This window comes from Cuculus canorus, chromosome 11, assembly GCF_017976375.1.
Source record: "Cuculus canorus isolate bCucCan1 chromosome 11, bCucCan1.pri, whole genome shotgun sequence".
Taxonomy (NCBI): domain Eukaryota; kingdom Metazoa; phylum Chordata; class Aves; order Cuculiformes; family Cuculidae; genus Cuculus; species Cuculus canorus.
This window is the reverse complement of record NC_071411.1, coordinates 13,385,378-13,406,896: the sequence shown is the minus strand read 5'-3', so window position 1 is coordinate 13,406,896 and position 21,519 is coordinate 13,385,378. Positions and strand designations below refer to the sequence as shown.

The 21,519-nt window shown below is 38.2% G+C and overlaps 1 protein-coding gene across 2 annotated transcripts in view; it reads right to left on the bottom strand.

Moving 5' to 3' along the window:
• Nucleotides 1-21,519, bottom strand: part of LOC104068330 (contactin-3) — a 111,385-nt gene that overhangs the window by 6,094 nt on the left and 83,772 nt on the right. For both annotated transcript variants that reach the window (XM_054076138.1, XM_054076139.1), the window contains exons 10-18: nt 11,674-11,801; nt 10,102-10,277; nt 6,227-6,344; nt 5,272-5,430; nt 5,033-5,182; nt 4,178-4,248; nt 3,083-3,317; nt 2,810-2,925; nt 1,986-2,172 (exon numbers count right to left, since the gene is read on the bottom strand). In XM_054076138.1, coding sequence (XP_053932113.1) covers nt 1,986-2,172; nt 2,810-2,925; nt 3,083-3,317; nt 4,178-4,248; nt 5,033-5,182; nt 5,272-5,430; nt 6,227-6,344; nt 10,102-10,277; nt 11,674-11,801 — 1,340 coding nt within the window. The remainder of the gene's footprint in view (nt 1-1,985; nt 2,173-2,809; nt 2,926-3,082; nt 3,318-4,177; nt 4,249-5,032; nt 5,183-5,271; nt 5,431-6,226; nt 6,345-10,101; nt 10,278-11,673; nt 11,802-21,519) is intronic.

Below are 21,519 nucleotides of genomic sequence, written 5' to 3'. Positions count from 1 at the left end.
ATATTAATGAGACATCTGAAAAAATGAGGGGCAATTACATATGAAAAATATAAGCCCTTTATCTACCCCTTGACTTATGGGGATGATTCAGAAAGATCCAATTTGATTCAGATACCAGAATCTCCAGTAATCTTCAGTGTTCAGAACTGCAGAACTTAATTTGTCAGATAATAGGTCAGATTCTGAACCACCACATCACCTAAGTGCATGTCCAGTGCTAAGTGTGCAAATAGCTACACTGATTTCTCTGAGACTCCTCAGATGTTTAAAGTCGGTCCCATACACTAGTATTTCTTTGAATTAGAACTGATGGCCAGAACATTTTGTTATATTTTAAGACCTTCTAAATATGAAATAATTGTAACACCTTCCGTTAAACTTAGGCAAGTCTTCCCTAATTATTTGCCAATTTACATAGGACTATTTTATTAAACAGAACTACACTTGTTATTTTGGGCTATGAATATGGATATTTATTTCAAATATAAAAGCAAAAGATACTTTAATGGTTGAACACTGAATTTTCAGTCTAGGAATATTCTGACAATTGACCATAACCGTAAGAAACACAAATACTTAGTAGTTAACTAAGAAGTATCTTGTAGATCACGTGGGTGAACGTAAATGCAATGTGCACAGAAATCCTTCACACTGAAAAACATATCAATCATAAACATTCAAGCTAAGGTAGAAGTTGGGATTGATCAAAACTCACACGTTAGAATGAAAAATCAGCTTCTACAGCAGTGGCAGGGAGAATTATCTGTCTTAGATAATTGAACCAGTAGTTAGCAAAATCCTTCAGACTGACATTATACGGTACTGCAGTTTTTGCTCTCTTTATTCACCAGCAAGATACACGGACATAGTGCAACTAATTTTTCTTTTTAGTCACTGCAAACAGAGCTCTTGACTAAGGGCCTGATGCAGATCCTGTTCACATCAATGGGATCAGGTGCTTGGCCAGTTCACACATCCCAAAGACAGGCAGTCACCAAAAAAAGACTGAACAATCATTGAGCTGCCCAGGCTGGAACAAGCTGTGGCTACTCTTGAGCAGCCAGTAGCCACACAGATGATAATTAGAGAAAAATACCCATCACATGTCAGCTAAAGATTACAGGCAGGGAGTTACTTCCTAACAGCCAATTCATGCTAACTATGCTTATAATATATTTAAACTCTAGCAAATATGTTAATCTGAGTCTGTTTAGTTCGCAGTGACTAAGGGTGACGCTGGTTTCTGCATATAATAATTTCTGATGAATATTAAAAAATAAGCTAGTTTACATTGCAACTACTTTTCGTAGAAGGAGTTACTGACTGTTCCAGGGAATTTGACCTTTCACACTGATTTAATTGTACATTCTTCTGAGAATGACAGAAATACTTCAAGACTGATGACCTTGACTCTAAGTGTTATTACAATGCAAGAGGATACTAAAAATATTTCCATTTGAAGAAAAATTAGTGCAGCCTTTGACAATCTGTTCTCCAGCTTAATTTCTCCTTTTAAAAGTAAAGTGGCCCCTTATCTAATTAGTTCAAGGGGAAACACTGGATATTGTTTTGCATCAGTTTGTATGAGAATTGCTGCATTTGAAAAGCTATGCCCTAGAGAACTTATAAATATGTTATAAAACCCTAAACAATTCAACAAGTCTTTTTTCTGCTTCCAAATAACAACAGAAATTTTTCTTTTAAAATTCTTCCAGTCACTAGAAGAATAATAAAGGTTCTACACAGAAGTTGTGTAGCTTACTTTAGCTCCATTGGCATAGTTGAGATTTACTTACTCAACCTGCTAAAGCAGCAGAGGGAAGAAGATCTGTGATTGATTTGATCATGTAACTCCTCTAATCTGTATGAAAATTTAGGTCATTTACATGTACCGAGTCCCAGTAACACACCTATTTTTCATTTGCCTGCAAGTGCTAACACACCATTCATTATGTCCCTCCCCACTTTAAATTCAAGATACTTACGTGTCTTTTTTGTGGTAGCATTTACTGTGGCACTAAAGGGACCCGCTCCAGCACTGTTATAAGCACGAACAGCTGTGTAGTATGCCAAGTTGCTCTTCAAACCTGTTATTCTTATTGATGTCTCATTCCCTGCAGTTTTTGCTCTGTTTGAAGATTCTTCTTTTCCACCATTATTCCAGTACCTAACCTAGTAGATATAAAACAAAAGCATTTAAAATCATGGAATCGTATAATAGTTTGGGTTCCAACTCCCCTGCCATGGACTGTTCACCCACAGCAGTGCATTTGACTCCTTTAAGTGCATTTTTCTTTTTTCTCAGCTGAAAAAGGCAAAAATACATTAAAGTTTAAAAATATGTTTACTATGTAAAAAAAAATTCTTATCCATCTGCCTTTCATGCTTGTTGCTCTTTTTAGTGTGACTGTAGGAAAAAGGAGACTGAAATATTAGATCTTGCTTGAATTAAAAACTGACAAGAGGAAAATCATTACTTCATCTGAAAAGTAAACAAGTTAAACTCAGAAAACTGTATCTTACAAAACAGTTTCTTTGGAAGTAAATGTAATTCTGAAAAAATATGTCAGTTTGAAAATACTGTTAAGACACACATTATCAGCACAGGAAGCAAAACACAATTTCATTCTGTATGCTCTTGTTTTCAAAGAATCTTAGAAGAAAATGTGCTCCTTTGGAGTGTAGGTGAGGCAGGAAGAATGCAAGATACGTGGTAATCTTTTGTAAGTTTGTGCTGTGTCCTGCAGCCTGCATGATCCTTCTGGCTCATGGCCCTTTACAAAAAGGAGTGTACTTTAAATGAGCTTACCTCATAGCCCAGTAACCTCCCATTACTCATCTTCCAGGGAATGGCCATCCAGGAGACCTCAATGACTGAGGATGACAGACTCCTTGCAGATACACCAGAGGGTGCCGTGCTAGGCTCTGTATTTAGAAATCAGTAAATAAGAGATCAGCAGCATTGGTGACTATAGAAATGTGATATAATTTCTACTAACTGTTGCTATATTATCTGATGAAACAACTAATGTTAAATATCTGTAGGTAACTCAATTAATCTGGAGATAATTCAATCACATACCTTCTTCAGCTGAAAAAACTGTGGTTACTGAACTAAATGGTCCTTCTCCTTTATTGTTATAGACACCAACTTTGACTTCATATGGTGAAAAAGGCAAGATGCTTTCATTCCTAAAGACATATCTTGGCGTGTCAGGAGAGGTGACCACAGTCTGTATCCATGTTGTGGTGCCAAAGGGGCGGAAGGCAACGACATAGCCAAATCCTTCCCCATTTTGTAGTTCTTCAGGGATGGGCTGTGAGAAAAGCAACAGAAGACAGAAGTCTGTGATGCTACATACAGTACTGGACATGTTTGTAAGAACAAAGTACCGACAGACTAACATACGTGATTGTAAAACCAGATTCTGGTACTGAATTTGGGATCATTCCATCAGCAAATGAACTCTGGTACAGCTCAGCAAAATGTGTTCCTTTGAACTTTTTTTAAGGTTTGCACTTCAAGAAGAGAACAACTTTGGGGTCTATTTCTTGTTTTCCAACAGTATGCTGTTTTAATACAGTAAATACATCTTTTTTTCAACTTCACAATCTATAGCTGATAAAAATAATTGTTTTAGTCAACTGCTGTAGAATCCAATGCCACCTTCGTTCAGTGGCTTATATGGTCCTCTGATGCGATTATGACTAGATAACCACACAGAGCAGTCCATGTCAGTAACAAAATGTGCACATTTTTTAACTCATTTAAAAGTATAATATAAAGTAGCATCCGACTGTGTTGGCTGGCACAGTAAGAAAGCAGGAAGTGCAGAGCTGCACTGAAAAGCATCATTCTTAGGCTCAACCTTTGAGCAATACCCCTTCTTCTTCCCCAGCCCTCCTGCCCCATTTTTTAGCTTAACATCTGTTTGAGAACAGAAGCCATCTGAGACAAACAAACTATAGAGTGCCTACCGACTGCTGCCCAGCACAGTAACACATGAAAGCTGAAGGGGGAAGGCAAACGTATGTAGCTCACATTACAAAATGTTACCAAGCACATACACATCCTAGAGGAGAAGCTGCTGCAGCCAGGGAAATTCATCTTTTAAGAAGAGTTTGAATGAAAACAATCATTTTCTGAAGGAAACTGCTTGCCAGAAAACTTACTTACATCCCATGTTATGACCAGTTCAGACCTGCTGCCTCCTCCCCCACTGACTTCAGATGGGGGGATTTCAGGAACTGTGAAAAAGAAATGTATGGCTGTCTACACAGTGCAGATACAAGAGACGGCATCCAATAACATTAACCTCATTCTCTGAAGCTAACCTGCTTGTATAAATATTGCTTTTTCAAATCAAGGTGAATGCTTCTGAGCCACCACAGGCAGTCCTAGAAAGCCCCATCCCCACCCTGTATTCACCTTGCTGGTTTCCATCGTTGGGACAGGCTGATGTTCCTCTAAGTGCTTGGAGAACCTCACTAGCTCACAGACTGAACCCTGTATGCTAATGCTAATAAACTGCTAAAAATTGAAGGCATGTGTGTTTTCTTTTTCTTTTTTTTTTTTTTTTTAATAGGATTAACTTATGCAGATGTATTGGGCAATGGCCTTATTCCAAGTTAACTCCTGGGGTTTTAATTGATGTGTTCTTCTGAGCCACATGCTTATTACATGGAAAATATATACTGATTAAACACTAGGAATGAAAAAAAACCTGTCAGAATGAACCTCTTTCCATCCATTAATACATTCAGACTCTGCAGTACTGACTGACCTGATAGACATCAGCATACTAAATACAGTTTAAACGTATTTACACATTCAGCTTCTGTGATATTGAGTAATGCAATACAAACTGTTCCACAGCTAAACTGAAAAATCATGAACAAACTAGTTACAGGCTTTTATAATCAATCAATGGCAATTCCAAGCTCGTCTGCAAAAAGCTAAGGATGGGAATGCTCGTTTTTTTGTTAATATTCAAGATTCTTGAATTAAAAACATAAAGAAGAACCCACTAACCTGCCTCTTCAGTTCTTACTTTTTCTGAGGGTAAACTAGGTTCTCCACCTCCTATTTTGTTACTGGCAACTACACGAAATTCATATTCAACCCAAGGGTTTAAATCCACTACTGTGGTTGTGAACGTTTTTCCATCGATCACATCTGGAACTATTAAAAACAAAAAGAAAATAAAGAAGCTATGAACATGGTGTCCTTGGTTGAAAACACTTCAACAGAAGCAGCTGGTTGTGTTTTACCTGTTGTAACTCGCTGCCAGCCAACTGAGAAAGGTGTCCTTGCTTGTATGGTATAAGCGGTTACTGGGCTGTGATTATCTGTGCCTTCTTGCCAGGAAATCTGAGCTGTGGTATCAGTTATTTCATCCACTTTCACATGTTCAGGGGGCCCAGGCGAGCCTAGAACCAGCATGAAAAATAGACAATGTTTTGTAAAGCCAGTACCCTGGAAATCACTAACATAGCAGTACAGTTTCCCATTTTATCAGCACTGTGGGAGGAAGAAAACAATTCAGCTTGGAATAAGAACACTTGTAATTACTGCTTTACATTCATTGAACTTCACTCTGATAATCTAATTGTGAAATACTCTGAACCGCAGCACAGATGACAGGGTTTTGTTTTTTTTTCAAGAACCTTTGTTCAGCACGATCCCTCTATCTTTCCAAAGTCTTTTACTTTAGTCCTCGATGTCCTCTTTTAATCTACTAACACATCTCTGTAGTCTGCCAATTTGTTATCTACAGCTGTTTTATTGTACAATGCATTGTAGCAATTTTGCAGCACAACACATGACCAGCACTCCGAGCAGCAATCCAGTCCAGGAAGCTTTCTGCCGCCTTCTGGAAAGCCCAATTCTTGGCATCTTGGCAAAAATGCAGGGTTTTGTCTCATTTACACAAGCAAAGAGGGTTGAAGTAACTCTCATTCCTTCTCTTCAGTGACTTGAATGACAGTCAGGGAGAAAAGATGTGAAGGCAAAATCTATTATATCCTTCAACTCTTAATTTCTCTTGGAAAAATTAAGCTTTATCAAAAAATTGAACTAAAGTTCTCCTTAACTGCGAGGCTGAATCGCATAATTTAAACCACAGATATGGATCACTGTTGTGATCTACAGTATCCGTTGCTTCTGTAATCTACAGTATGCAAAAGTTAGAAAATATAATTAATGATAAATGATGCTGAAATTTACCTCGTACAATAAGGTCTGCTGCAGATGCTACGCTATCCACTTCTGTCTTCACCATACAAACATATTTTCCACTATGTTTCAGCTGGATGTTTCTAATCATTAAATCTCCTGATGCACTCTGTAGAAATACAAAGTTGTTATTAAAGTAAATGTACTACCTTGTAATTTCATGTTAACATTGTATTTGTAAATGGAAAAGAAATCAACCAGAAATATTGAAGATAAATTTGCTCAAAAATTGCCTTGGTGGACAGCCTGCAGGATAGCAAGTTATTACCTATCAGGTGCTCCATGGTAATTGTCTACAAGCATTTTCCTTACAAACATGAGGTAGCATCCCTCTTTTGTGGGAGAAGTAAGCTACAATACAGTTAGCTCACACTGGGAATGTACCTCCTGACTGCTATGAGGAACCAGGAAGAATGCCCTGTGACCAACCATTAGTCTCAAAGCCCTAAAAAAAGAAAAAAACATAGTTTCTACAGCCATTAATCAATTTGACTTCTTGACAGATACTGTGAGTCTAGTTTGTCGCAGATTTTTACAGAGTACAAATCTGTAAACAACAAAAGTGAATTTGGACCATTCGACGCGTGAGCATGCTTTCATTTCAGGGTTGTGTATTTTGTGCTAAATTCCTTGATTTTACAATTCTAAGTTCTATTCTTTGCTCTGCACTGAATAGTTAATCTTTAGCAACTTCTTTCTTATTGGCCTCTCTCATGTTCAGCATGTGGCTGATCTCCCGAATCAAGGGAAACATATATAAAACTTAAGTGACAGCTGTGGCTTTGTACCACATTAGAGCTCCTTGTATACTTTTTTTTTTTACATCACTGAGAACTCAATACTAAACCTTTGGTAACTTCAAAAAATCACCTCTTTTTGTCAGCTTGATTACTGCTTTAACCCAGTTCACATCATATTTCCCAGGTTAAAAATCTCTCACTCAGATTTCAATTTTTAAAAGTTACAGTTTTTCCAAAAAAATTCCTGGAGAAACAGTGTTTCATTTGCAGGCAAAACCATTCTGTGGATATTTCCAGTTACTCTGGCCTCATGACTGATTCTCAGATGCACAGTAGTTTGGGAGAAAGGGGAAGAAAGGGGATTCTGGAGTTTATTTTTGTCTTAGAAAAAAAGAACCAATCAAAAACCTGTCTACCCATTTGATTATTTTTGTTTCACAGTCATAATCATTATCTCAGCACTACAATGTCTCACTTCTTTATTCAATTCTGCCCAATTCCTTTCCATGTGTGCATAAACACAATGCCTGGTCTTCTACGCAAGCACAGATGTAAGTGTTTGGGGGACAATTCAGCACTGATTGCTACAATACATCAGAGGTTGAGTCAAAGGCAACCTAAACTCCATCTGCTTCCTTGGAAGTGGATATTCAAGGAATGACCATTCAACAGCAACGCACACTCACAAAAAAAATCATGTTACACATGAAGTTATTTTAGTAAACTACACTTAAAACATCTCAAAGGGGACTATCATATAGAGTACTTTTACTGGAAATTAAAACCCCTAAAAAATTAACACTGCATTTAAATTATTAGTGGATACTTTGGGGAAGAATCCCTAAGTATTAGGGAAAACACAGAAACCTGCAGCAGCAAAAAGCTACAACGTAGAAGGCACCCTCTCCTCCCCGTGGCTGTGCAGGCCATCAGCGGTTACCCACATTCGTTCCTAGCCAGATTAAATCTTTGTCAGTATGGACAAGTCCAGGTGACAGTAAGGTCACCTTCCCTTTTCATGCTACACAGAATACAAATAAAGAGTAGCCCACGCACTATGAATAGCTGCTGAAATTGCTTTTGTTTCTCCTGACTGCATATCAATCTCAGCCATTGCTGGGCTATAAGCAGGTGATACCCAAAACGGTTTAGAGGCAATCTGTTCAAAATTTTGGAATCTGCCTGGTTTGCCATGCTCTTTGTATAAATCATCTTTCTAACAAAAAAAAAAAAAGAGCAGTAAGACAGTGTTACATCCTATATTTTTCTAGCCATCTGGAAGACCAGGTGGTGGTCCAATAACGTTCTCACTAACTACTACATGTCAGAGACCTCAGGCACGCATGACAGGAACTTCCAAGTCATCAATACATAGAAATCTATCCACTGAAAAATTATTTTCCTTTTGCCATGTTTACAACCAAGAAAGCTGAAGTTGTTCTTGCAGATATTTTCATTTAAAGACTACACTATTGGAACTATTGGAAGGCTTAGAACATATTTACGCTCTTTTACTTACTTAAAGTGACCTGCATATAACTCCAGATGAAATTATTTCACTGACCTTAATATGATATAAAGCCCATAACATATTTTAGTGGATTTCTTGATAACCAATGAAGTTTTCTACTAATGACCTTCAATCTTGCTTTACACAAACAGGAATTAAAAAAAAAAACCCAAAACAATCTGAATGTCTATATCCCATAAGCCCTTCTAATTCTGTCTCCTATGACAAAATACCAAGTAAAATGTTCTGGATTCAGAGCTCTAAGTTAGCCAATACTTACCCTGGATTTTCCTTCAGCACTGACCAAGAATTTTTTGTGAAAAACTACTTTTTGATGTTTTTTTCTCCCCAGAGGAAGGAAAAAAAATAAGATACCTAAACATGGCTTTGATTTGGAATTATGCCCGTGTTCTTTTAGGAAAAAGCTAGAATTCTTCCTGAGAAAAAATACTGCATTTTCAGCTTATGAAACCTTAAATGAGTCACTAAAACTGTCAAGACTCAGATTTTGGAAAGTTCTTAACCTTTCCTTTCTAGTATTACTATTTGTATATACAACCACAGTACAGCTGGGGGGAAATATTACTAAATAAATAAAGTCCATGTAGCAATACTGGAAGGTAACGGGCTATGAAATCGGAGCATTCCCATTATAGCATGACAGATGGTCAGTTCGTAATTCTCAAAACATTTCTGTGAAAAAGTACGATATATGAATATCTCATGGCTCCTACAAGGAAATCTCATCATCTCCAGACACACTGTTATTTAATCAATTGCAAACTGCAGAACAATCTGTGCATTTGGTGCCTACTGATTAAATGCTAAATCTTTTGAGGTTTTACAGGCAAAAAGAAAAAAAGTGCGGTGGTTAAATTTCAGTTTTACAGGCAATGGTGTCTAACTCGCAGCTATTCCTCTAGAGCAGGAGATCTAGCGAGATTATATGAAAGGAAACTTTATGAAGGCTTATAATAGCCCGTTTCAAACCGATGCTCAGCTGTTTGTTTTGTTTTCACTTGGCCGTGGCTTGCACTGTAATAAGGCCTTTTACTGTAATTGATTTCATTCTCTTGATACAACCTTCATCTGTCTTAATGCTTTATTTTTCATGTTTTGATTAGAAGGTTAAATTGTAAAAAGCATTAATATCACCACTTCCAACCCTCCCCCAGCAGCATCTCTGCGTCCAGCATAGGAAATTATTTAATGAGATATACGGCTTCTCACCCAGGAAGTCTCAGCAGAATGAGGGATATGAGGGCGGAAGATGGGATGTTTTTGTTCAGTGTTAGTTTGAAGTTCACCAATTCTGCATCATATTCTTTAATCTGTCATTGCTGTGTTTCATGTGGTTTTGGGGAGAATCATAGAGGGCCAGAGGCAGAAATGGAGGTGGGAACTTAACAGTACTTCAGGTCTAAAATACAAGGCACCTGTACAATGGGTTACGGGCAGCAAACTAGCTCAATGAATGATTTCTTTCCAACACAGAAGAAAATTCCACGTGCTTAAAAGAGAAGAAACATCTTAATTTTGCCACGTTGAAGAAAGAAAAAAAAGCAAGCCTGTCTGTGCCACATAAAGCAAGTAAAGAGAATTTGTTTGAAACTTACCCCCCCAACCTTCTCAAAATGAGAAGCATCCTTCTTGAAATCTGTGAGCGTTCCGTTGAAATACCAGGTGAAGCTGATATCCAGTATAGGATCATGCTGAACCTGGCAGGGCAGGACAACACTTTCCCCGACAGTGACATCCATGTTGGAAGGTGCCAAAATAATCCTGGTTGGCTCTGATGAGAGCAGAAATATCAGTTACTGGATTTGTGTATTGCTGAGCTTTGCTTGCTACTAATATTCTACCACGTTCTTCAAAGCTGATTAATGACAGTCACCTCAAATTATGCAGCTGGACTATAAATGCTACTGCCTGACCCCTCTTGTGGGAACACTGTGTCCTTGCACATTTACCAGAGGGAGCTACTCAACACTGAAAAGGTAAATTTTAACCTGTACAGGCCACTATACTTTACAGAGCTAATGCACTGCAACCCACTGCAATGAAACCGCCATTCAAGAGCATGTGTTGTTCTTAGCAATAACACTCATGATCTGGAGCAGCCACTGGGAAGATTAAGAGGTGGGAATCAGAGGAGCTAATAAAATCTGGACACTAGAGGAAATCCACATACGTTGGGTATTTTGGTCCATATATCATATAGAACATAAATAGCGTCATTAAGAATAGCTGCTTGTTATTGCAGAATCTTATTACTCAAGAAAAATGTGAAGTACCGTAAAAATAAAATTTCTTTTTAGAATTCCTTTGTATGCATTCTATTATTTGTATATAAAGGTGCATGAATCATCATTTAGGAGGCACAGACTGAAAATGTGAAGCTATTAATATAGTAAATAGAAGAATTCTGTTCAAAACTATGAGATATATAGGATAGGTAATGGAGTAGGATGTCAAAAAATCCTGAGTTTGGAAAACCTTTCAGATATTCCAGGCTTTAAAAAAAGAACATAATGAGAAAAGACAATCTTCAACTAAACTTTACAGACCACTTGCCCCTTTAATCCAGTATCTCAGACAGCAGCTAGGAAGGGATGACTCAGAGGAAGGGACAAGAACTCTTAACAGCAATTATGTATAAAATTCACTTTTGTAAGAATTTACATTTTACTGCCTGTGGAGTTTGTGAATACTCCTACAGCTGGAATTTCTGCGACATCTTCTTCCATTAGCAAATTGCATAGGGCTAAACAGACTGAGGATTGGAAGATAAGATTACCTCAAATATTTTTTAATTGCAATGGTTGTTCCCCCAGCAAATTAAAAAAACCTCAAACAACAAGCTTAAAAGCATAATTGTATTATTTAGCATTTAGATAAGCAAGAAAGGGGAAGAAAGTGTTCAGAACTCCCTCACGTCGCAGAAGTACCTCGGTCACAGAAAACACCTCAGTCTCTTTCCACTGAACTAATAAAAGACCTGTATCAAATATCCTTTTATCTTTCTACACTGTTAAATATATAACTTCTCACACTCTTTACTTTCCACCACATTAAGTGGTTTTTTGAATAAGCAAGCTCAGGCTCCACATAGTTGCAGGCTTGGGTTGCAGACTTTGTAATTCAATTTCCATCATTTCACAGATGACCCTCAGTTCCAACTCACCTACCTGTTACTATTAAGTTTGTTGAGCCACTGGCTGTTCCAAACTGGTTTGCTGCCAAGCATGTGTAGCTTCCGGCATCAACTTTGGTCACATTGGCTATTCTTAGTCCTCCATCCTTCAATAACATGATTCTAAAAAAAGATATAAGGAGATTTTAACAGTTCCAGCATTGTTTTGTAGGCAAAATGTTTTAATACTCATTCTCCTACAAGAAACAAACTGCATCAATTACCAACCTAATGTTTGAAAATTTTGTGGCTGCATACTGACAATCTTTAAACCCATCTGTATGTTACTCAGCATTTTGGACAACAGCAGAACTAATGTTTGTTATATTTGTGCATATGTATGTTTGTATGTTTATGTGTGTAAGAAAGAAATCCCACATCAATTCCATCTTTTTCAGCTGCACCAAACTAGGAAGAATGTTCAACTGTATTATGCGTTTTCCCTCCTGCAGTCTTGCATGGTAACTCTGAAGTGACTGCATATCATTATTGTGATAGGAAATAGGATTTTTCATAAGCAATTCACGTTTTGCACTTCTCAGGAGTCATAGACACAAGCCTAGCACACCCTGCATTGAAGTCAAGAGCTCATCCGCACAACTGACTCTCTAGAGTAGGATTCAGCCCATGAAAATATAAATTCCGTGTTTGTTTAGAAAGCAAACTGACACTTCACGCTGCTGCAGACTTCTGTCTCAGTTTATCACCTACGCTGAGTGGGAGTGAGCTGCGGATGCAGTACACGTATGCTTTGTGGCAGGACTTGAAGGAAAGAAAAGTCCCTCTACCCCACAAAAGCTCCACCAGCAAGAACCGTGCCTAACAGACGATAGCACGGAGCAAACCAGAAAGATGCTTTTAAGAGATGTGTACAAAAGACAACTTGCATTACTGATATAGACAGAAGAACACCAGCATCTCAACAGCAGATATGACATCTTAGACAGCAGGCACTGGAGGGATGGAAAGGTAAGGCTGGTTTAACCCCCTTTCCCTCTTTCTTGTCCTCCCATCTGTCATATCCTTAGACGCAAGACCTTCTACCAGGTCTTCCCTGACTTAACCTGGAGCAACTATATACCTCACTGTATATAAAAATGTCCAGAATGATTAACAAAAAAAGTTAACAACATTTTCCTGATACGCCTAATTCCATCTCTGATAACATCAATCCGTTTCAAAGGCACCAACTGAACTGCAGCAAGCCTATTCTGTCAGCTCCCCAAGCATCTCAGCTAGAAGGTATTTTGGAAATGCCCCAAACACCCACATCTAGCTACACCGAATCCACACAACAGCAAACAGGAGTAACACTCCAGGCGAATCTCTAAATGCATTAGTTGGAATCTTACACAGTTGTCAGAGTAAGCAGTAGCTGAGGAGGCAGCAAATGTCCTGAAACTTAACATTGCTATATTCCCTTTCTCAGAGAAGTCATGAGGATTTTGCTTTCTCACTTGCATGTACTTCATTATTAACCTGCTTCTTTATTCAGTAAAATATTAATTAAATACACCCCCTTGCTGCACTTTTTAGTGTATAACATACTTGAGGCAAATTATTAATGGTTTTAAAAGATCTCCATCATTTGTCCTAACTGAGAGTCAGTTCTCTATAATTAAGTATTTATTTACAAGAGGTAGATGGGGATGTCCATTGTGTTAAGCGGGAATTGTGACCACTCCCTTTCTTCTCAAAACTTAACCCAAGCAAAAGATGCTCACTTAAAAAGCAGCTTCCTTGCTCTTCCAGCATCCACACGCTGTATCTAACAGCTCAGTGTGAGCAGTTCCCCATGTGAAACCCCACGTGTGCCGTGGTAGCTGATGAAGGATAACGCAAGCTTGAAATCGCAGCACCAGCTGCAGGGCAAGTCTGTAAAGAGTTTTAGGACTAAAGGCAGACACAGTTAAGACACATCTGGTGAATACACTTGCTTAGATTTACTTGCATTGCCAAAATAAAAGTTGGCCCATAAAAGGTATATGCTTCAGTAAGCTGCACTGTCATTTATTATTTATGCTCATTTATATTCTAAATAATACAGTGGTACAATGGTTTTTTTTTTTAAAAAGCAATCCATCTGCATCCATATTTCAGAGAATAATTAAGTTGGTAAATAAGGGCAGCAAAACACGACTCTGGCTTTTCATGGGTTCAGTGATCTTATCCTTCACCCTTAACTTCTCTCATCCTCCAAACCCATGTTCACTAACCACGGACCACAGCGGTGGAAGCGCACGGTGTCTCTGTAGTTATGCTTCTCCTTTCCCTTAACAATAAGGTCACTCGATCCCCGAGGCCTCACGGAGGCTGCATTTTAAGTGTGTGAAAGGAGGAGTCTGGATTCCTTCCACAGCTGCACTGACATCACAGAGCTCTTTATAATGAAACATATTCTAGAAGTAAGCACAACTTTCAACTGTTTTCCTTAATCTGAATTGCATTTTATATTTTCTTAGAAAAAGGTGTTGCAGCGCTCAACACTGCAGCTGAAATACATTTCCTTTGGGCAAATGTGATAAAGTAACAAAATGAAAAGATACACATCGTAAGTGATAACAAGTCAACTTGTTAAGAGTGACAAAGAAACGCATCTTACTTAGGGGGGAAAAGGTATAAATAGAAAGTTTAATCATTTCTTGTCTGGAAGTAACCATCTTTGAATTGTCCAAAATACACTGAGGTATCTGAGCCAACGTGGCTGTGTTTGAGGTAGATTCATAAGGAGGGTGATCTTCATCAGTGTCAGCAGAGCTGACCTCCCCCAGGCTTATTAACTTGTTCCCAGAAAATCTGTAAGTAATATTTGGCTGCACTTTATATTAGAGGGACTACATATAACAGTTAAGTCTTACCGTATGGCTTATAGGTATTTTAAATATGTTACAGAAATGATTAATACATTTTATAGGCGATTATAATGACATCAATAAAAGGCGTTAAAATATATTAATTACAGTCGCAAGCAAGCTATTGAGTTGTTGGACTTTATAGCTATCTGTATATTTTGAAAAGCTCGTATTGTATCACCTACTTTGAAGCCATTTCCAGTAGAAAAAAATGCAAAACCAAATAAAAACCCAACAGTGTTGACAAAGCCTGAGAACAAACATGGGGAAAAACAGGACTGGTGTATAAACTATAAAACGTCTATTGGTTAATTACAACAAATTGCATTTAGAGTGCTCTGAGCTACCTGCAGGCCTAGCTTGCCTACAATAATTAAGGAACAGACTTATTAATACCAAGATATAATTAAGAATCAAGTTTTTTCTCCAGAAAAATAAACCCAAAAATCAATTCTAGAAAAAAAAAAATTATTGTCAAAATAAAATCTTTAACAGTAAATGAAAAAGAGGAAGGCTTCAAAACAGTTAATGCAGCACAGCTTATGAAAACACTAAACCCAGAAATAGCTCTATCCCTTTCTGCTGAAACACTAGATGAACTGAAGCTTTTAGTATAGTTAAAATTATTAGATATTCACACACTGTGATAAAACAAATGTACTGTGGCTGGCTCGCTGCCAGGAAGCGATCCGGATCTCTAATACAAAAAAATAACACATCCTTTGGCGTTCCCTGTATCTACAAGAGTTTTTCCAACACATTTTGCTAAAGGCCAACAATTTTCAAAGTGAATTCCATTTTCAACAACTTCCATACTTTTGATGCACTGGCAAATAGGAGAAACTTTTAGTCTTGTAAAATAGAAATAATTGGTGGAATAATGCTTTGGCACATATCCATTTGCACGATGGGGACTCATTTAGGACCTGAGTGGTCATCAGACCAAATTATCCTTGAAAAAAACCATCAGCTCTTGTTAACTTTTGAGCAAAACTGTGGGTAATTAATCTTTGGGAAGATTCTTTTTTTCCAGTAGTCAAAGGGATGGCATACCCCCCAACAAACCTACAACAGCCTAAAGTCTTAACCATAGTCAAAGAGCACGGATATGAGTTAACAAACTGGGAGAGGCATTAACTGAATTCAGGGTTCCTGACATGAGAGGTCCAACACTGGTAAAACTACAGGAGTCTTTCTGTCCCACCCAAACTAGGAGCATGCATTTGTCCTTACAGATCTTACAGTCAGCTGAGGGACTTCGGTGGGGTTACAGTCTCCATCAACTCTGCCCAGTCTGTCAGGTTTTAAGCATGACATTATAATTTATTACTAGTTATCTTAGTCCTAACTGTCCATGGTAAAAATCCAACCGTGAAGGGAGGCGTGTACTTCTCATATTGATAAATTATTTTACTATTGTTACAGACTGCACCAAATTTTCTTATTTTCAGATATAAAACCAAGTATCATCTGTGACTAGAGGGCAAGCGGTGCTCCAGGATGCCAATCTGAGATCTAGCAACTTCAGTATCTGTGGTCTCAGAATACTCAATCTGCATTCACTACCTCCATACCTACTTGATCAGAGAAGTGGGACAGCATTATCTACAGGTTTGCAGTTTTGCGTTACTGACCAAAATCCTGTTAAATTTGGTGCTGTACAACCACACACACGCAACTAAGAGTCAGAATACGCCTCAGGATCCGAGACAAGGCTGCCACCTGAAATTTACTTTCATTAATGAAACTGTTAATGAATGCAAATTTGCTCATCTTCCCGCAGCAGTACTTTATTACCAAAATAACAGATATAATCAAGCTAAGTAATCACTGCCTTTTTTTCAGGTTATTCAGCAGAAAAGCCAACTATTTCAGATCCTTATTGATATGATAATAAACATATTGCTTTCCAGATCATAACACTTCAGTACAAAGGAACAGAGGAAAAGTGGGTCAAAACTGCCTTTTTATATCTCAATCAAATTCCAACTAAATTAAACCAGATTAATTAACAAGAAAGTCAGCAAAAAAAAGCTCCTACTGAAGGACTGGTAAGCAAATGCACTGCTTTCTACATCACAGCATTTCAAACTGTAACACGAAATGAAAATAAATTCAAACCATACGGAAGATAAAACTAGTAACTGATACTTCTAAGAATTGTACAACACTTTATCCGGAATTATTTCTTCTTGTTTCCTTCACCCTTAATTTGACATCACTTTGCCACAGTAAAAGATGCTGAAACTAAAGATTTTTAAGAGAACTGCACTGGAACATCTTTTAGTGAAATTAATGTTTGGAGCATCTTTTTGTCTTTTTCTAGTCTTGGTAAATAGAAATATCTAGGAATAAAGGTAAATTTATTTACAGGTGAAACAATGCTCCTTATAATCTCAAAATCCCTTGTATTAATCTCTTTCCAGTCAGATATTTGAGCCAGGAGCACAAAGCCTACTACAGCCAACAAGCAGGAGCAGTCTAGTACTATGTATCAATTAAAAATCATAGAACGTTTAAAGAAATCTTTAAAGGAGTTATCTAGGTTGCAGCGTATTTTGGTTCTGTTTTTGAGGAGTTAAACTAGTACCAAGTGTATTTAACCTTGGTTAAATGTCTAATCCTTCTTTTTCAAAGAATAAAAGAAAATTAAAAGCACATCTGTCTGGAGACAGAGGTGTCTCAGAATGGCTTTTCAACACAGAAGATGGTACCCAAAGGCAACTATAGTCTGCACCCTCTGGTCTCTCTACCTGCAGACGCTGGGGGCTATGGGCTGCTATCAGTAAAAGCTGCTCCAGATTGATCTGAAATAAACCAAACCTAGTTGTGGCTTAATGACTCTATTTTACTTCAGAGAAATTTTCTGAAGGCCTTGTAATATGAGTTAGTTGGCAAGGAACAGCCTGAGTAAGTACAAGCTGCTCCCAGCACGGTGGTACACGCTAGAACCACAATACGGGGTAAAAAAATTCCCTCTGCTGGCTTATCAGCTACCCTCAGTACGTGATGTGGCAGTCATTAAAGACAAAAGAATTCTTGCTAATTCTTGATTGTTAGGCTCATTGCATCACACAAAATTACTTATTTCAGAGTTCCAAAACTGCATCCTGGTGGAAGGCATATCTTCCTTCAACACCCAAATAATTTAATTCCCATTTTCTGTCTTTTCTTCTGCATGTTCTACAGTTACCCCTGTGCTTTCACTTCTCTCTGTATTCCACTGCTTTATACTATCTACCTCTCTTTATTCGAGATGTTCTCAAAAAAATCCCCAAAAAATCAGCCACATATTTTCCAAAACTAACAAGAAGCAAGGCTGTATTCTTCAATGTTAAGCGATTTCTCAGTCCAGAGCTCATGAATCCATTTTGAATTATATTTTCTTCCCTCCACAAGACATATCACACTCAGCTCATTTAATTAAAATTTACTGAGTCATTATCCAAATCTCCTACATACTAAAAACGCAGCACCATTTAAAAGTAAATTAAGAATACAAGCAACAGTGCCATCAAAATGAAAATCTTTCAGGCTTTACTAAAGAAATGTGGTCAGTACCTCCAGCAAAACAGATGCTCTTACAACAAATCACTGTGAATACACAGAAGTAATGTGAGTATTTGTGCTTAATTTTTAATATTCCAATGGTAATTTTCTGAAAACATACACATTCTATCCATGTTGCTGCATATTATATGACACTTTCACTTTTAGAGCTGACACTAAGGACTAATTCTACCCCTGGTTGGCCTCCGAGCTTTCCAGAAAGTCTTTCCACTTTAGATGCAATCCAAATTGGCATCGTCTAACCCTGGTATCTCTACCAGAGTACTGCTGTAGTGTGCTGGCATACCTACAGAAGAGGGCAGGCTCCAAAATCTGTGTATGTTTACATGAAAACCAAAACTACACTGACCCCATTCTCTACCAACGCTGAATAACTCCACTACACCACACGAAGACCTACCAAAATCAACAAGAATGTGGTTTTAACTGCTCAAGGGCAAAGAGATTTGGGAAACCATAGATGTATTTATTTATCCCTGTGGCAACTAGTGCAAGGGATGTTACCTTGCAGGAACTGACTTACGGAGACAAAATAACTTGCTGCACTCTTTGAAGACTGTGATTTCCCTCTTCCTTTTTTACAAGCAAATTGCAATTGCCTGGTGGAGGGCAGGGAACTGCCACCCTCCAACTTACACTCAGTCTCTGTCTCTCCTAAGGACTACCCCGTGAGCCTGCGCCGTACTCTAGATCTGAGCTCCAAATATAAGTAAGCTCCTTCTGCCTCCCCTACCTCTCCGAGGTAAAGACCATGCTGGATCTCCGTGGCCAACACTACCCCATTTGGGAACACAATCCTTTCGTCTTCTGTATTTAAGAGAGTCACTTCCACAGACTTCTCCATTAGAAATGTAGTTAAAGCCTGAAAAATATACTACTAATTAGAAACACTTTCCTGAACTGCAAGAATGGTAGAACTGCAAGAAATTCATGAATTGCAATTATTCATAGCAGACAGTAATGAACTCCTGTGTTTTCTGCAAAGAACTGCATTTCTGCTTTTCTCTGAAGGAGAATGTACTTCATTTAGATTAATTCAGGATTACTGGGTTGTTTGTTTCCTCTGTAGCTGTTTATAGTGTGCTGTCTGTGAGGAGGAGACACTCTGGGCTACATTTTGGAAATACTTGCACTTTGCACAACTAAAAGCTGTTAAGTTTTGTTTATAAATCTAAGCAGGCACATCACATATTCTCAATACATTTTCAGAAAGCGAACGTTGCTTTTATAGCCTGGTACCATCACCACAAACAGAATTGGTGGGTACTGCTTTTGAAAGGCAATCCAAAACAACCATTAACACCAGATCTGATGCCTATCCAGACAGAAAGTTCACAAAGCAAGACAAGTTGTGGCTGGAATGCTGTTCTCCTGGCCACGTGTGAAGACCTGCAAGGTCCAGGCATGCCTTGAACCTTTGAATATCATGAATCGAACCTACACAGGTTATTTGAAGACTGGTGACAGAGAGCTCCAAGAAGAGGTTGGCAGGTATGGGAAGGATATCATTCTTCTTGCCTGCCTATTTATAGAAATATACCACCCTGTGGTATGCTTATTTAGCGATATGATAGTATGTCATTACAAGATGTTGGGAGGTTTCACACAGGAAGAACAAACAACTAGGCTTATTTTGAATGAGATTTTGCTTGTTTGCTTGCAGGCTTGGAGCCAGCTCGGGAGTCCGAGACACCCTGTCAAGCTCTGTAATGACAGATGCCGTATCTTCTACCATATTGCCACATTTGACAGCACTTAACAGCTGAACAAATGAGAACTACTGTGTTCTCTGTGAAGGAAGAGCCAGGGCTCCACAGATCAAACTGCAAGTGTCCACACCCTTTGGGTACAAGGAGAGAGCTCACGCTAAAATGGAGCAGGAAATGGTCTCAACCACAATCTCTGAAACTTTTGACTGCTAGCATCTTCTGCATTTGGAAATTTCAAAACCAAACCATGATGTGGTGTTTCACAGGAACAGGATTGATTCAGAAACAGCTTCCTAATGATAGGCCAAAGCTTTGTACAATGCAACACAAAGTCCTAGAGGAGCAGGGATACATTCATGAAAACAATATACGCCGCCATGGCAATTTGCCTTCAAAAAAGAGTGTTCAGCTACCTCAGTTTCATGTCTGGACTTCTGGAAACTTCTGTTGTACCACTGCTCCTGAATTACCCTTGAAAGTATAGGGTAACACCAGTGCTGCAAGAGGAACACTCTCAGTTATCCTGTCCTCACTATTCCCACACAAACACCATGATTTTCTGTGGCTATAGCTGTGACTACAGGCTGTACCTAGCTCAGATAGTCCAGTAACGAGGGGCAAAAAGGCTGACCTCAAGGAAGACTGAACTCCCAAATAGTTATTCTGTTTCTGAGTCTTTACAGCCCGTAGTGAGTATTAAAGTGCTGCAGCTGGAATGTCCTAAGTACCAAACTACCTAATTTCATGCTAAATCAGATATGTAACTAATTACATCATTCATCCAAGGGTTTGGTTTTTTTCTCTCTCTCTCTCAGTTCACTACCTGAAACTCTCAGTCAATGCAAATACTGAAATATAAACCAGAAAGCTTGAAAAGGCAGTAACTCCTAATGCTGGGGAGATGCGAAGCAAATGGCTGCTCCAGAGCACAGAGAGGTACGCTTCCCTATAGTTTGATTATACAATTTAATCAGTAGAATTGTGCAATTTTAGTTTATGACTAATTCAATAATGTTTTAATGGTTACTGCTGGAAAAAATGTTTACATGCTGTTGGAAGTCAATAGCTGAGCGTACACGTGAATCACAAACTCTCCACTGAGAATTACTATCAGCAAAACACATTCACTATCATGTAAGCACTAAAGAAACAGCAGCCTACATTATCATTGCTGTATAAAGTTCATAGTTTCTTGAAAAGACCCTGAAAGTGTATTTTCATTTTCTTTTCCTGTTTTCATTTGAACAACATGCACATGAAATTAAGTATACGTTTGAACAAGTACGTTCATAATGAGCACACATCTCATTTTCTTTCACACATCCCTTGGCTCTTTTTGAAATCATACAATCCTAACCTTTTCTTAGTCACAGAACTGACTATAGATCCATTAGTCATGCTTCTAATTATTTTCACCAACAATCCCTCATTTACCTCTACCACACATTTCTGAGAAAAGATGACCAACACAACATCCAAGGCAATGAATTGTAATGGTGCAATTTAAAAGTTATTTTCTGTTCTGTCCCATATATATCATCAGTCTATGATTTAACTGATAATGTGTACCGAATATTCACACCCACCTGTGCACATGGATGCTTGTATCACTTCCCTCAGTGTTCACATTTAATTTACAACAACAGGATACAAGCAGTTTTACTGTTTTGCTTTTTGTTTCCAAAGTGTATTGCCAATACTGATTTTCAT